Source organism: Puma concolor, chromosome B1, assembly GCF_028749965.1.
Source record: "Puma concolor isolate L17-30 chromosome B1, mPumCon1.1.hap2, whole genome shotgun sequence".
Taxonomy (NCBI): Eukaryota; Metazoa; Chordata; class Mammalia; order Carnivora; family Felidae; genus Puma; species Puma concolor.
In genome coordinates this window covers 150,967,818-150,986,043 of record NC_141670.1, presented here as the reverse complement: position 1 = coordinate 150,986,043, position 18,226 = coordinate 150,967,818, and the positions used below count along the sequence as shown (strand labels likewise).

The window sequence follows — 18,226 nt, the reverse complement described above, 5'->3', positions numbered from 1 at the left end:
ATCCAATAAATTATTAAAAAATCAATCTAACTCTCTCTTAGGCATTCAGGATATTTTTCTCGTGTTTATTCTTTTCCTGACTAATAGGCCTACAAATGAATTTTTTAGAACTTCCATATGTAATTATATGTTTTAAAAGGTAAACTTCTGCTATTGTCCTATCATGATAACATTTATGAGACATTATTTGTCTACCCTCCCACAAGTAGCTGACATGCCCTTAACTTGAGCCTTAGCGTACTGGTAAATATAAATTTCTCGACAAATAAAATTTTCTGGGTCACCACTTACAGTTATGCAGGTTGGGCTCTGCAAAGTCTGGGATTACAGTCTTTTATATCGTAATTTATGTGAATGTCAACTTCTAGAGATCTGTTATGCATGCCCTGTGCAACTATTGTGGCTTCCCTGTAATATTTCTCAATATATTTATTACAATCATCAATTATATTTATTTCTCAATGTATTTATCAATTTAAAGGTAGTAAAGTTACTAGGGAAAGGATGATGTCATAAATGAAAGTAGATTGCTATTTTAGCTTAGTTAATGTTAGGAGAATATCTCTGAAGTCCCAGGAATTGGTGTTTTGCCATTTTGATTTACCACCCTAAGGACAGTGATTGAATAAACACACACACACACACACACACACGTACATGAAGCCTTACACATCTAGCAGCTGGATTTGGATTCTTGATTTGGCTGTTGTTCATTGGTTTTTTTTTTTTTTTTTTTCTGTGTATCCAATGACTGGCATAATTTTTTCATCAGAGATATAAGCTATGATTGGTGTCCATATTGTCCAAATGTTTGTATTAGTAATTGGGCTTGGGATGGAATAATTTTTCCTCCTTTACAAAAACATGTCTGAACTATTTTGTGAAATTTGTGTGTGTGTGAAAAGTGAGGATGGGAAGATAAATATAATAGTGTGGTATGGGATTTTATCTAGTGAGCAAGGAATATGTCACATCTCTTTCTGTAACTCTGTTTAGATACTGGTTCATTATCTGCTATAATAACACTCAGTAGAGCTTACCTGCAGCTATAACTTGAGTGGTAAGAAAAGCATATTCAGAATCCTTCCATAAGATTTAAACTTAAATGTGTATTTTACCCTAAATAGAAATTGAGAACTCTCCTAAGAGCACTATTTAACCTGCAATTGTCTCAGAGATTATGTTTGTTTATCTGCAACACGAGCAAATGAGTGTCTGCCTCTTCAATTCTTTCATAAAGACAGTTATTGATAAAGAGACTTAAATACAATATTCTTATCATGTTTTTCTCTTATTCTCTTTTACTTCTCAATATTGTCTTCTTCCAACATTTTTGACTATCAATATTTATTTGTTGGTGACTTTGGAATGTGGTACACAATTTTCCTTTTTACTTCAGAGAAACCAGGCATCATGGTATTAAAGAACAAATTCAGTGACTGGGTTTCTCAGTTCTATGATTATTTTACCTAATCTGTTCCTAGTGCTCTCTGCTGAAACCCAGACCTCGCATTACCTGAATGATTCTTAGAAATGTCCACCTGAAAATTCCTTTGGCTCCTTAAAGTGAATAGGTCTAAACTGAATCCATCTTTGTCATCTCAAAAAAGCTTTTCTGTGAATTATTTTCTGTCTTGGTGAAGGTCACTCTTATCCAAGAATTGCTACCTAATTCCATGTCTTCTGTCAACACTTACTTCTTACTGACCAAAGTCTGTGAAATCTATCTGAGAGTTCTCATGAAGGCATCGTTATCACTCAAGGAATCATAACTGTCTCACCTCATAACCCCATCACACTTGTTAGGAAGACCAAAGCACTTTCCTGAGGGAATTCCAAGGCTGTAGCTTCCTGTTCCTTCCCATACAGTACCCAAACTATAGACACACTGATGTCTTATTTTATTTTAAAGTTTATTTGTTTATTTTGAGACATAGGGAGAGTGCAAGTGGGGAAGGGGCAAAGAGAGAGGGAGAGAGAATCCCAAGCAGGCTCTGCACTGACAGCACAGAGACCGACATGGAGGCTCGATTTCATGAATTGTGAGATCATGAACTGAGCTGAGATCAAGAGTTAGATGCATAACCAACACAGCCAGCCAGGTGCTCAACACACTGATATTTTAACATGCCACTTGAATCACTTCTTTCTTCAGCTGAAATATCAAAGTGAAGTTCAAAAAGGTAATATAATTCATAAAAGACTCCTATGATTTGTAAAATAGATTTGGAGTAGCAAATAGTATATCTCTGTTATTGAGGCAACACGCTTTAAATAAAGAAATAATAGGATTATATCATACGGTACACAAAACATCCTCCACTGTAATAGACATACCTTAGGTAATGGTTTGGCAGGTTTACAGTGCAACCCTCCTACAAACTCAAAATTAGGTAAGTATGGACGAGGAAATTCAAAATCCCAATATGTCCGGATTAGCCAAATTTCTGCTTTCCCCATAACCTCACATAATGTAGTGGGTCTTCCTGGAGAAAATGAAAAAAAGGTAAGTGAAAGTTATTAGCATATATGTTTTTTAGGATAAAATGTACCACTAATTTTCTGACAAACAAGGGAAATCTTTGTCCTCTAGCTATCTATCACATCTAGATGTTAAAAGGAAGGGGAAATTAAGATTATAAGGAGAGAGGGAGAAAGAGAAGGAGGGAAGAAAGAAAGTGGGGTGGGGGTTGGAGGAAGGAAGGAAAGAAGGAAGGAAGGAAGAGAATAAGGGAGGATAGAGGGAGGGAGGGAGGGAGGGAGGAAAGGGGATAAGGAAAAGAAAGATGAGAGGCAAGAAGGAGAGAAGGTAAGAATATATTTGGGTAGGAATACTAATATGCAAATGAAGTTTCACAACTACAAATTCAATCTAAAATTTAACCACAACTCCATGTACTGATGAACTTAATACTCATTGTTTCTTTCCAGTTAAATGGCAGATGACAGATTAGCCTCAGCATATCAGCACCAAATTCCCTATCAATGGTTTTCTAACTATCTTCCAGCTTGTTATAGTCTCTGATTTACTCCTATTGTTTAAGAATCCCACCAGTATTTGTTTACTTTATCTTCCTCAATAAAATCCCATTATTTTCCACTACAACTGATTTGCCACTATTTTCTTAGTAGGAATTCCCTGATTCATACCCAATACAACCCCCTTTGGAATGTGAAATATACATGTCACCAATATCACACAGTTATTTTAGTGTTATCTTTGAATTATATTTTTTGAAAGGGATATTCTACGTATTAATTTTAGAAGATTTGTAGAGAAGAACAAGTGTTTGCAAATGACCAGGTCAACCAGTGTTAGACACAGGAAACATGTTTTGCCCTAAATAAAGAAAAATTCAGATGAGAAATCTCCTTTTTTAAGGATTATAAGCAAACTTGGTGATCATGTGCAACACAGAATGGATAGACTCTCTTTCTATAGTCATTGCTTTGTAGGGCTTGAATTTACATCTGAAGCTATATGGTCAGATGCCTTAATTTAATAATGAAGAGGAATTTCTCAAGGAAACTTAACTTGAAATTGCCAGAGATTGGATGAAAACCCCACCTCACAACCTCCACGTCAATATATTTATGTACTTTAGTTGTCTTATTCCATGTGTGTGACATCCTGTCTTGATTACCAACTCCCTTGGTGAAATTACTGTGTATAATGTATAGATCACATTTTAAGAAATACCCAAATTAAAGTATTGACTAAAATTCTATATTTGAGATAGTGGTGCACAGTTACAAATACAAAGGCAATCAAAAGTAAAGGAAATAAGGGGAGGGACCATGATAGCGGAGCAACATGGAAGTTTTTTGCTCCTCTTGTCCATAAAATGCAGCTAGAAATTCAACTCGTCCCTGAAATGCAACATCAAACCATCTTGCACACCTATAAGATTGATCTGAGGATCAACCCCACAATCTACATAACTTGAGTCACAGAATTTGGCAGGTATGTGGCACAGAGAGGTGAACTGGGAGAGAGAAGCTGCAGAGTGTAGGGAGCTATTTTTGCTTGTGGAGAGAGGACAGAGACAGAGGGGAGAGTACAGGAAAAGCACTCTCCCTGAAAGTAGCTGGAGAGAAAGTGAATGAGTGGAAATACCCATAAGGGACTGAACAAGAAAGAAAGGAAGAAAGGAGAAAGGAGAGGCTTTAAACATGATTAGGACTCTATAAACAGGGGAGCACAGATTCTGGAACTCCACAGCTCGATAACTGGTGGAGCTCTGGTGGGAAGGGCCAATCCCCAGGATTGAGGGATCCTCAGACCACATGGGAGAGAGGCAGTTCCCCTGGTGAAAAGACATTTGGTAGAGGTTGTGCGGCCTCCTCACAGGCAAAGGTCTCAGCAGACCCCAGAGAACATCCATGTTTGCTGGTCTTGGAACAAAGACGTTAGAGGGAGGTGAAGCTTCGCGCCAGAGGTATGTTTTGATTTACCATAATCCCTGAAACGCTGCTTCTACATAATCTCATGGACTTTTTCTGGGGCAGGCTGGCACCTGGCCACAGTCTCTGGCATCTGCAGCAGCACGGTCACACAAATGTTCCTGTGGACTGGCTGGTACCTGGCCATTGCTCGGTAAGATACTCCCCCAGATGGTCAGAGCAGGTCAAAGCCACAGGGACCTCAGAAGTGAGGGGTTTAGAAACACATCCTCATCTGAGATAAAATTTTGGAGAGAGGTGCCATCTGGTAGCCTGACAGCTTGATCGTGATAGTGTAGAAGTAGGGAGTGGACAGTAGCCAGAGACAAAGGAGGTGTGTTTTATTGCCGGTGGGAGAGACCACAGAGTTCTGTTGCCAGAGACTATGTAGCCGGGTGATACCATTTTTACTTTTTCTATGGATGCGCATACACGTGTACATGTGCCACAAGGATCCACACCAATAAGCTAAGCAGTACCATCTAGTGGAGAACAGAGCCGTTACACCAAGTCCGTCCAACTGTTCCAACTGTGCTCTAGAGGAACACCACCAGTCTCTCTGCCTGCTAGTTTATGGACTATAAAGTGCTTCATAGTTTGACTGCTAGGGCAAACTGGATGTTATTTCAATAATATTTATTCTTTTCTCTGATCCATCTATTCAATTTTTTTCTTTTTCTTTTTCTTTTCCTTTCCTTTCTTTTCTTTCCTATTCTTGAATACAGAAAGAGAAAAAGGTTAATTTTATTTTATGCTTTATAAAAAACATTTTTCTTTATTGTTTTCTACTGTATTTTTTATTTTTTTATTCCATTTTACTTTCCTCATTTCATTTTATTCTATTTTATTATATACATATTTAAAATTTTTCATACTTTTTCCAACCTTTTTTCCTTTCCTTTTCTTTTCTTTCTTTCTTTTTTTTTTCTTTTCTCTTCTTTGCCTTTTTTCTCTATTCTACCAAGCTTCTTTCATCTACAAGACCAAAACACACCTAGGATCTAGAATCCTTCATTTGATTTTTAAATTTTCATTTATTTTATTCTTTTTCTTCCTTAAAAATGATGAAGCAAAGGAATTCACTCCAAAAGAAAGAATAGGAGGAAATGAAAGCCAGGGACTTAATCAAAACACATATGAACAAGATGTCTGAACCAGAATTTAGAATCATAATTAGAATACTAGCTCGGATTGAAAAAAAGTGTAGAATCCCTTTCTGGGAGATAAAGGATTATTTAGTCAGGACAAAATAAAAAAACGTTATAACTGAGCTGCGATCTCAAATGGATGCCATGGTGGCAAGGATGGATAAAACAGAACAGTGAATCAGCAGTATAGGGGACGAACTTATGGAGAAAAATGAAGCAGAAAAAAAGAGGGAAACTAAAGCAAAAGAGTGTGATATAAAAGCTAGAGAACTCGCTGCCTCATTGAAAAAGGAATAACATTTGAATCATTGGGTTCCCAGAAGGTGAACCGAGAAAAAAAGGGGTACAAGTTTTATATGAGCAAATCACAGTAGAAAACTTTCCTAACCTGGGGGAAGACACAGCATCCAAATCCAGAAAGCACAGAGAACCCCCATTAGATTAGACAAAAAACAACCATCAGCAAGGCATATCATAGCGAAATTCACAAAATACACAGAGAAGGAAAGAATCATGAAAGAAGCAAGGGAAAAAAGTCCTTAATCTACAAGGGAAGACAGATCAATATCATTGCAGACTTATCCACAGAAACTTGGCAGGTCAGAAGGGAGTGGCAGAATATATTTAACATGGTGAATCTGAAAAAATGCAGCCAAGAATTCTTTACCTAGCAAGGCTGTCATTCAAAATAGAAGGAGAGATAAAGAGTTTCCCAGACAAACAAAAACTAAAGGAGTTTGTCACCACTACACCAGCCCTGCAAGAAATTTTAAGGGGGACTCTCTGAAGGAAGAAACGATGAAACAAAACAAAACAAAAAGTCCCAAAGCATCAAAGACTAGAAAGCACCAGAGAACATCACCAGTGACTCCAACTCTATAGGGTACACAATGGCAATAAATTCATATCTTTCAGTACTGACTCTAAATGTCAATGGACTAAATGCTCCAATCAAAAGACATAGAGTAACAGAAGGATAAGAAAACAAGATCCATCTATATATTGTTTACAAGAGATCCATTTTAGACCTAAAGACACCTTCAGATTGAAAGTAAGGGGATGGAGAACCATCTATCATGCTAATGGTAGCCAAGAGAAAGCCAAAATTGCCATACTTATATCAGACAATCTAAGTTTTAAAATTAAGATGGTAACAAGAGTTGAAGAAGGGTGTTATATCATAGTTAAGAGGTCTATCCACCCAGAATACCTAAAAATTCTAAACGTTTGTGCCCCCATGTGTAAGCATGCAAATATATAAATCAACTAATCACAAGCATAAAGAAACACATTGACAATAATACCATAATAGTAGGGGACTTCAACACCCACTTACAGATGCAAAGTTCATCTAAGCAGAAAATCAACAAGAAAATAATGGTTTTGAATGACACACTGGACAGGATGGACTTAACAGATATATTCAGAACATTTCATCCTAAAGCAGCAGAATACACATTCTTCTCCAGTGCACATGGAACGTTCTCCAGAATAGATCATATACTAGGACGCAATCATCCTTCAACAAATACAAAATTGTACCATGTATATTTTCAGACCACAACACTATGAGAGTCCTAATTTACTGAGAATTTTTAACATGAATTGGGGTTGGATTTTAACAAATACTTTTTCTGCATCTATTGATATCCTCTTGTGTTTTTTTGTTTGTTTGTTTGTTTGTTTGTTTGTTTTTTTAGTCTCTTGATGTGATGGGTAACATTAATTGATTTCTGAATGGTGAACTGGTCTTGCATACTTAGAGTAAATCCTACCTGATGATGGTATATAATTTTTTTTATACATTGTTGGATTCACTTTGCTAATAGTTTGTTAAGGATTTTGGATCTATGTTTATGAGAAGTATTGGTCTATAGTTTCCTTTGCTGTAATGTTTTTGTCTGGTTTTGATATTTGGCAACACTGGCACCACAGAATGACTTAGGAAGTATTCCCTCTGCTTCTATCCTCTAAAAGTGATTATAGAAAATTAGTATAATGTCATTATTAAATATTTTGTAGAGGGGGCAGCTGGGAGGCTCAGTCAGTTAAGCGTCTGACTCTTGGTTTCGGTTCAGGTCATGATCTCATGGTGATGGGACTGAGCCCCATGTTGGGCTCCATGCTGAGCATGGAGCCTGCTTGGAATCCTCTCTCCCTCTTTCTCTGCCTCTTTCTCTGTCTCTTTATCAAAATAAATAAATAAACATTTAAGAAAAAAATAAATATTTAGTAAAATTCACCAACAAACAGCCTGGTGTTTTCTGTCTTGGATGAGTAATTATTAACCCAATTTAATAGATACAGGATTATTTAGATTGTCTACTTGTCCTCGTGTGAGATTTGGCAAATTATGTATTTCAAGGAACTGTGTTTTTCATGGAATTTGTGGGCAAATAATTATTCATAGTGTTCACTTGTTATCCTTTTTAATGTCCATAGTATCTGTAGTGATATCCTTTCTTTTAAGTTTTTTATTTTGTTTAGGTTGGCTAGAGTCTGATCAATTTTATTGATCTTTTCAACATATCACATTTTTATTTCCTTGATTTTTTCTGTTGATTTCCTGTTTTCTGTTTCATTGATTTCTGCTTTAATTCTTATTATTTATTTTCTTCTGCTTATTTTGAATTTAATTTACTCTTCTTTTGCTAGTTTTCCAAGGTGGAAATTTAGATTATTGATTTTAGATCTTTCTTTTCCTTTTTTATATTGAGGTATAATTGACATACATTGTATTAATTTCAGATGTACAACGTGGTGATTTCATATTTGCATATATTGCTAAATGGTCAACACGACACCTAGTTTACATCCACAACCATACGTAGTTACAGAATTTTTTTCTTTTGATGACAACTTTTAAGACCTACTTTGTCAACAACTTTCAAATATGCTATGTAGTATTATTAACTATAGTCGCCATGCTGTACATTACATTTTCACGACTTTTTATTTTATAACTGCAAGTTTGTACCTTTTGCCTCCCTTCGCCCATTTTACCCAGCCCCCACCCCTGCTTTGGTAATGACCAATCTGTTCTGTTTATGACCTTGTTATTTTGTTTGTTTGCTTTTTTCACAGGTAACTGAAATTATATTGTATTTGTCTTTCTCTGTCTGGTTTATTTCACTTAACATAAACCAAACTCGGGAATGAGAGTAGAATGCTGGTTAACAGTGCTCGGGGCTGGGGCAAATGGGGATTGTTGGGCAAAAGGTACAAAATTCCAACCACAAGATGAGGAAGTTCTGGGGATCTATTATTCAACATAGTCACTATAGTTAACAATATTGTATTATATACTTGATAGTTGCTAGGAGAGTAGATATTGAATGAATAGTTTAATGATTTGTTAGATCCATTGACATCACTACAATTAAGTCAATGTAAAGAATAATGCAGATCTTAAAATATTCTGTGCCAAATATATATTTGTTAAAAAGAAAAGCAAAATGAATATTTAATAATTGCTTCTATTGGCAAAAAAGAAGAAAAAAGACATATATAAATACTTATGCTTAATGATGCATAGATAATATCTTGCTGTAATGACAGGAATAGTTAATAATACTTATGTAGAAGAAATATGAAGCCAGTTATTATTCACTATATATATTTTTGTTCCGTTTGAATTTTTTAGCCATTTGTATTAGTTATCTTTTATTACGAGATTGAGAATTAAATCATATTCATGGTGCATTCAGAATTTCCTGATAAAGAAAATGAGAGAATGAAAACCAACAAAAGTACACAATGAAACAAACAAACAAACAAACAAACAAAAAAACCTGTTAAAGATGATAGAGTTTAAAAATTACCATAGATCCTAAGGACTACATTTAATGCATAAAATTTATACATACAGAATCTTATAACTTTCCCCTATTTATGCATAATATGACAAATGTCCTAAAATCTTATTGATTAGAACTAGGAAAACATCCTTAGTTTTCAGAATATATTTATGTTTTTATGTCTTGCATTTCTTTTCAGACAATAGAATTGAGCCCAAGATACTGTCTGATTTACTTTAAATCCATAGAGCCCAACACACTGCCTACACCCAGGTAGTGTTTCTGGTGCTTAAATTATTTACTGTGAAATTGGCATAGTATAGATTTAAATCATGTATAAACCTCAGGATTTTTAAAGTGCCTTCCTTTGAATATACGTTTGTGAAAAAAAGTATCTACTGGGAAGTCAGTGTTATGGACTGACTTGTGTTCCTCTAACACTCATGTATTGAAATCTGATTATATTTTGAGTTAAGTCCTTTAAAGATGTAATCAAGCTTAAGTGAGGTCCTAAGAGTGGGCCTTAATCCTCCTATTGGATTAAGAAGAGGAGGAGACACTGGGATTATATATACACAGAGGAAATACCATGAGAGAACATAGCAAAAAAAGTGGTCACATTACAAGCTAGGAGACAGGCCTGAAGAGAAACTGGCCTGGCAACACCTTGGTTATGGACTTCTAGCATCCAAACTATGAGAAAACAAATTTCTGTTGTTTCTGCCACTTAGTCTGCGGTATTTAGTTGTGGCAGACCTACAAAACTAACACAATCAGAGAGTTAAATTAGTTAATATTGATGGAATCAAATGAGAGCTATCTGTGTAAAAATAACAAAGCAAAACCATTCCTGATAGAAAAATGCAAACTATTAAAAATAGATGGAATATATATGTAAGTAGTGAAGTAAAAAAAAACATGCTTCTTTCAACACCTAAAGCTATAAATTTTTACAGTTTTCCATCTCATCGTTCAGGTTTCTGTGTAGTACTTCCTGAAGAAGTACAAAGCATCCTAGGAAACTTTTCAGTATGACTAGCTACGATGAAACAATTCACTTAAGACTTACTGAAGCTTCATCCCAAATTTACAAAAGGGGTAAGAATGTCAGGGACTCAGATTCAACACAGAGAATACTATAAATTTTGAATGTAATAATCCATGATTCTCAAAATTTGTGGGAAACAATTCAGGCAAAATGAATTACATGCAAAGTTAATCCCATTGTTAATATAGCTCAGTTTTCAGTTTATTACTGGAATAAGGCAAGGAGATTATATTATTCTTACAACAAACGTTACACTTTTTTGACCAATAAAAAGTCAAATCTCCTCCACTACGAAAACTCAGTATACAAGACTTTTTTGTGATACCCTATATTGGACAAAAAATACATCTTCCATTAGGTTGACATTTATTAGTGTGTTTCATATTTTGTTTTGTTTTGATAACAATCTTTAAGTATCAAGGTTTCTTACAAAATGGTTAGATGACTTTAAAGAAAGGGTAACCAAGACTTTTATTGCCTCTCCATCCCAATTGGTTGTTGATAACAATCATTGATATCACTTATGAAGTTTTATGTGAAAGTGAAACTTTTAAAAATACACTCTTTTCATTTTCCTAGGCTTTTCTTAAACCACCTAAGTTTCCTAACTCCTTTAGAATGAGGAGCACTCTCTTACCTAATGCATCACTGTAAAACTGGTCCCAAAGCTGAGTATCATATTGTTGGATCCAGAAGTCAAAGAAAGTGGAGAACATTAAATTTTTTACCCTTTCCAGAAAGGTCATTCTGTCTGATAGTGCCGCCATAATAACAGGCACATAGGAAAGTGGAACCGGAAGTTTCCCACAATATTTTTCCAGCGTGTAACCCATGGAATACCTCAGTGTATACACAAAAGGGACTTCCAGCAACTCAGCAACCAGCTCTCCACAGGGTAACACCGGGTCTATGACCATTACATTGTAGTTGGTTTCCTGGAGTTTCTTCATCATTGACTGGTTGTAGACTACACTCTCACACTGGAGTTTTAAATGTCCAGTTATTTGAAGAAGGAATTGTTGCAGTTTCATTGCTGACTGCCAGAGTGACAATGTTGGCATAACATTAGCAGCTATATCTAAAAAGTCATTTAGCGTTTTCTCAGCAGTCTCTCTGTTTTGTGGCACAGGGACCACCTCAAAGTTCATTGCAGAAGGCTTGCTGTAGTCGATGATGAAACTCTGTGGAGACACCAACACGGTCACCTCGTGGCCCCTTTCTGTGAGTTCCTCCAGTATGATCTTTAGGTTGAGCCAGTGGCTCATGCCACAGGGCCACACCAGGACCTTCCCACAGAGTCCACAGCCAGCGTAGCAGAGCTGCAGCAGCACAATTGCTGAAATCCATTTCTTAGGGACCATGACAGCGGCTCCCTCAGACACTGCTCTGCAGTGGTTAAATGTTTGCAGAGCACAGAGCTGAAGACGCAGTTTAGATACAGATCAAGTTAAAAATTAATTTCTAGAGTTAGGAAATGATACCGTGTAGAGAACTTTGTCAATAGCGTGCACTGGGCACAGTACTATAGGATATTTGTTAGGAGAATGCATGAAATATTTAAATATTCTGGAGGAAATGGCTGCAGCATTTTAGGAGTTCGTTTTAAATATATTAAAATAAAAATGATACTTTTTAATGGACAATTTCTAATTACAATAGAACCCATTTAAGAAAGTCTAGTAAATAATATGGTAGATCTTATGGAACATGATGATTGATAATTTGGGAAAACAAAAATGTAGGTCTTGACATAAAGTTGGTTGTATGATAGTATATGGACAAGATGCACACATCACATCACATCACATCACAATAACAATAGGGAGAGTATACTAAATATTATACTAAGGTACAATATTTCCAGGCTCCAGAAGATGCTATCACTCCAATGTGGAAAAAAAATCTCACAAAGCTTCAGGATATGGGTGCCTTTCATTGAGCCCAGTAGCGAACATGACAGAAGATGGGTTCTGAAGGTGAATGGAAGACAAGGAGAAAAAGAATGATGATGTGGAAATGATGGCCATTTAAGTATGCAGTTATCAGTTCAGTATGCATAGAGTCAAGGCTAACACAGAACAGTATAGACAAAGAAAATACTAGTTAAAACAGAGCACTTTGGAGAGTCTTGAGTGCTATACTCTTGGTTCAATTTTAATTTCCACAAAAGAGGTCTACTCAGATTTTCAAATCATGTCCAGAAAATGATCATATGTGTCCTATAATAAAACTCTTCCAGAATCTAAATAGGATTTGAGTGGTAGGGAAAAAACAATCTGTAAGAGGCTAAAAGTAAATATTAGGAAAACAAGATTTGATGAGTGTCAGGGAAAATATAATATTGGTTTGTGAATGGAAATCACAGAATGAGTCTTAAAAAACAAAGAAGTGCTCAGTTTGTAGTTTGACCAACCGGAGTAATGGATAATGACTAGCAAAACCACAAAATGTTAGATAAGTAGTAGCTATGGAAAGGTTTTTGACCTTCAGTGTGTGAGTTAATAATTGGACATGTCTGTGGAAATATTAATTGGGCTGTGAACACTACAATCTCAAGGGAGGGGTAAAATTTAGAAGTGTAGATGTTGTGTGCAATCATCCATCTATACTTTAACCCAATTTCAGTTCCTCTACAAATCCTTTAATATGTCATACCTCCAAAAAACAAGTTTTTAGCGCATAGTGTATGCCAGATTCTATATTATGCACAGGGCATAAACAAGAAAGACCACTTCAGGTTCAAAATGAGTTCACAGATTACTGCAGAAAATGTCATTGGAACCAATACTTATTCTACAAATATAATGGAGATGGATCTTAGATGGTCAGAACGAGTTGAGGAAGGCAAGCCCACGAAGGAGGTTGCTTACTGGAAGAAGAGAATAATGCAATAATGCTTTAGCTAAGTCTTTAAGAGTGGTTGGTAGCCACCAGGTTGAAAAGTATCATTTGGAAGTAAAAGAGAATACTAATGTATCTATGTTCTAAGAAGTGTAAATAGTTATATCAATGTTATATTCAGTGACAAAATTATATTCAATGAGATAAATTGACAGGGGCATACTGAAATTTCAAGTCCCTTGAGAATTTTTCTGTTGCACCAAAAAGAAGACCCAAAGTAGAATTGTTTAAAAGATGCAAAGATAAATCTAGCGTCAAATCTCCAGCCAATCCTGCATAATTAGAATTTGTTTATAAGGAAAGGAGGCTTCATGACTGAGATCCATAAATATTAACAGAGACCATAAATATTAACAGAAACAGAGACCATAAATACTAACACAGTGATTTGAAATATTATTTGAAATGAAGTATATAATTATTTTTTTCAGTGTTTAAGATTATGAAAGCAAAGCCTAAAAGCATAAGGAGCAAGAGATTAAAAAGAATAATTGCCGGGACACCTGGGTGATTCAATCGCTTAAGCATCAGACTCTTGATCTGGGCTCTGGTTGTGATCTCATGGTTTGTGAGTTTGAGACCTCCATCTAGCTCTTTGCTGATGGCACTGAGACTGCTTGGGGTTCTGTCTCTCCCTCTCTCTACCCCTCCCCCATTTGTGCTCTCTCTCTAAAATACTCTCTGTCAAAATAAATAAATTAAAAAAAAAAAAACAAAAAGAATAATTGTGAAAAATTACTAAAGAACCAAAAATAATTTCTAGAAATTACAAATTCAACAAATGAAATTTAAAACTGAATAGATATAGTAAAGAGTAAATTAGATACCCCTGTAGAAATAAAACATAACCCAGAAGAGAAATCTTAAAGATATCTTTAGAATTAAGTTCTGAATAAAAACACATGGAATACGAAATAGGATAGAATGGTTAAGAGACATGGAGATTAAACTAAGATATCTGCATCCAAACGTTGGTTTGACCTACTTGGTGTCTCCTCTCTCAACTCCTTTTCTACTCTTTAAAGCTGGCTCTTCTTCATGCAACCAGACTGCAAAACCAAGCCCTAAATTTTAGTTCTCTCAAACATATCTTCCAGTTTCTTTTAATTTTTTAATAATTTTAGACAAAAAAGTTACAAGTGAAGTATTGAGACTTCTTTATACCCTGCAGTAATTATTACTCTATCACTATTGTGTTGGCCTAATGGTGAATTACCATTTTCATGATTCCTTATGTAGTTACTAACTGGAATTTTACTGTAAAGGATTGCAAAAATATGTGCAAACATATGGTTAGTATAATTTGCATGGTCTCACAGTATCTCCCTACAAGACATGTATTAATTACATAGGAAGAATCCTGGCAGAAACTATCCTATATAAATTATAAAAATTATCATCAATAGTGATAATCGATTTATATTATGTACCTCCAGATATGCCACCCTGTGAAGGACACAGATTGCTTCTGTAGTATTCTTACCGAAAATGTAGAATCCCACTCTAATCTTGAGAATATATCAGAAAACCCAAATTGAAGGATATTATATATATATATATATATATATATATGTATATACATATATATGTGTGTGTGTATATATATATATATATGTAAGTGATGAATCATTGAAACCAAGATTACACTGAATGTTAACTAACATGAATTTAAATATATAAATATATAAATATATATATATATAAATATAAATTATATTTATATATGTATAATGCCTCATACTCTTCATAAACAAGAGGCAAAGAAAGACTGTGTGAACTATCACAAGTTGGAGAAAAGTAAGGACCCTGGACAAATAAATGCAAGAGGGGAACCTGCATTATTTACTGGAAAGAAAAAAATTAGAAAGATAATTGACATTTAATAAGAATCCTAGTTTTGATCATTTTATTATGCTTATGTAAAATGTTATTAACAACATAATTAAACATTTTTCACTCTTTCTATTTTTAATTTTTTTAATGTTTCTTTTTGAAGGAGAGAGAGATAGTGTGTGAAGAAGGGAGAGGTAGAGAGAGAGGGAGACACAGAATCTGAAACAGGCTCCAGGCTCTGAGCTGTCAGCACCAAGCCTGTGCGGGACTCCAACGCATGAACCATGAGATCATGACCCTGAGCCGAAGTCGGACTCTTAACCCACTGAGCCACCCAGGCGCCCCATCATTCTTTCTATTTTTAATTGGCATTTAAGAAATAGCCTGTTTATTAATTTATTTATGCATATCAGTATAATGCATATAAATTTATTTTATTTTATATATTTTATCTAGCTATTATCATTATTAAAAATTTTTTTCAATTTATTTTTTTGAGAGAGAGCAAGCCAGGGAAGGGCAGAGAGAGAGGGAGAGAGAAAAATCCCAAGCAGTTCTGTGCTGTCAGGGTAGAGCCCGACGCAGGGCTCCAACTCAGGAACTGTGAGTCAGAACCACGAGTCAGATGCTTAACCAACTGAAGACCCCCCCAGGGGCCTCTCAGCTATTGTCATTATTTATTTTTATTATTCAGTTTGTCCCAGATTTTGGAAACTTTTCCATATATTGTTTCCTATTTCCTTTTGATATGACCCCATTCTTTTAAAGCAATTTTCACTTTCTATTACTATAAGATATTTCAGGCTTAGTTACTATTTTCACTGCCTCAACCTTAAAATCAACCATGTCTCCAAGGAACACTGTTTCATTTTAGTAGAGAATGGCCTTTAAAAATCAAGATGAGAATGCTAAATGTGTTCATTGCTACTGACATGTTAGTTTTAATCGGAAAGTAAACAAGCAAATATAATTGCACATCCTAATACTATTATAAATCCCTATCTATAGTTGTTTCTATATCTAGCCTTCTCTGTTTATTCCCAAGTCCTTTAAACAGTGAGAAACCTGTCTCCAATACCACTTTATGCTTACTTATTTGATCAGTTTTAGTAGACACATAAAATAGTTTCAGAATTGCTAGTCTATAGACCTGTAAAAATTTTTTTTGCAACCAGAGTAAAATATTTGCCATATAGATTCATTTGTTAAAAGAACAGAGACAGCAGTCAAATTCCTTTGCATGGAGAGAATACTACCCCCATATGATTTTACAGGTATACACTAGCAAAATTACAGGTAATAAATCTTTATTCCAAAGGTTGGTGGGAAGGAAGAGGAAGAAATATTCATTTCATTCATCCCCCCCCCCCAAAAAAACAGTAGTCTTATAGGAAAATATTGAAATAGAAACATATTCAGAATCTATAATCACTCATGAATACAAAGGTATTTCTATTTCTATCAACACATGAGCAAAATGTACTACTAGGTATTTATCCAAAGGATACAAAAATGCTGATTTGAAGGGGTACATGCACCCCAATAGCAACTCTATCAACAATAGCCAAATTATGGAAAAAATTCAAATGCCCATGGACTGATGAATGGATAAGAAAGATGTGGGATGGACACACACACACACACACACAGACACACACACACACACTGGAATATTACTCAGCAATCAAAAAATGAAATCTTGCCATTTGCAACAACATGAATTGAACTAGAGTATTATGCTAAGCAAAATAAATCAGTCAGAGAAAGACAGACATCATATGATTTCCCTGATATGTGGAATTTAAGAAACACAACAGGTGAACATAGGGGAAGGGAAGGAAAAATAAGGTAAAAACAGAGAGGGAGGCAAACCATAAAAGACTTAAATACAGAGAACAAACTGATGGTCGCTGGAGTGGAGATGGATGGGGATGGGCTAAATGGGTGATGGGCATTAGGGAGGCACTTGAGATGAACACTGGGTGTTATAGGTAAGTGATGAATCATTGAAACCAAGATTACACTGAATGTTAACTAACATGAATTTAAATATATAAATTAAAGAATAATAGTAATCAAATGAAATAAAATATGAGACTGCCCTATAATACCAACTTCTATTTAATATTAAATGGAAAATCTCACTAATCATAAGAAAAATATATTAAATACCTAAGAATTAAAAAGAATGTGACTGCCATATTGAAATTCAAAGAAACCTACAGCCACTGCCAAGTTATAGCTTTGCACAGAGTCAAGATTTAAATTTATATACGTAAATTATTATAAATTATAAAATATATAGATATTTTAATTATGTAATTCATAAATTTATAATTATATATTTAATATATATAATTTTACATATATTAGAAGATGTCATACATATGTATTATTTTTTAAGTCGCACATATGCATGTTTAACTAGATATGATATTACATAGGGTATTCTATATGTAATATTATATAAGACATAATACTTTATGTATATAGATATGTTCAACTTTAAAAAACAATATGAACATCACTATGAACATAGATACACACACATATATAATACTGATGATTTTGGAATCAGTAAATCATTAGAATAAGAAGTAAACCATAATGGATAATTTATTAAAACAATGCAGTTCATGACTGCAATGTCAATTTCTTTGTAAAATGTTTTCTCTAAACCCCTTAACCTTGAATGTGTATTTATAGCAAGTATTCCATAAACAGCATGGAAACTATTTTAATTTATTTCCCAGACTTAAATGTGACTTTGAGTAGATATTGAAGATTATCTTCTTTATCCATTCATCAGAGAAGGACAGATATCATGTATTTTCACTCATATGTGGACCTTGAAAAACTTAACCGAAGACCATGGGGGAAGGAAAGGAGAAAAAAAATAGTCACAAACAGAGGAGGGAGGCGAACCATAAGAAACTCTTAAATACAGAGAACAAACTGAGGGTGGACAGGGGTGGGGAAGAGGGGAAAATGGGTGATGGGCATTGAGGAGGGCACTTGTTGGGATGAGCACTGGGTGTTGTATGTAAGCCAATTTG

At 34.9% G+C, this 18,226-nt stretch overlaps 1 protein-coding gene across 5 annotated transcripts in view; it reads right to left on the bottom strand.

Moving 5' to 3' along the window:
- The window catches only part of LOC112859076 (UDP-glucuronosyltransferase 2A1), a 53,248-nt gene that overhangs the window by 9,651 nt on the left and 25,371 nt on the right, over positions 1-18,226 (bottom strand). For 4 of the 5 annotated variants that reach the window (XM_025922433.2, XM_025922434.2, XM_086704901.1 and 1 more), the window contains one exon: positions 2,338-2,486. In XM_025922433.2, coding sequence (XP_025778218.1) covers positions 2,338-2,486 — 149 coding nt within the window. Of the gene's footprint in view, positions 1-2,337; positions 2,487-11,073; positions 11,826-18,226 lie in introns of those variants that run through there. The other variant, XM_025922432.2, reaches the window with a different exon arrangement.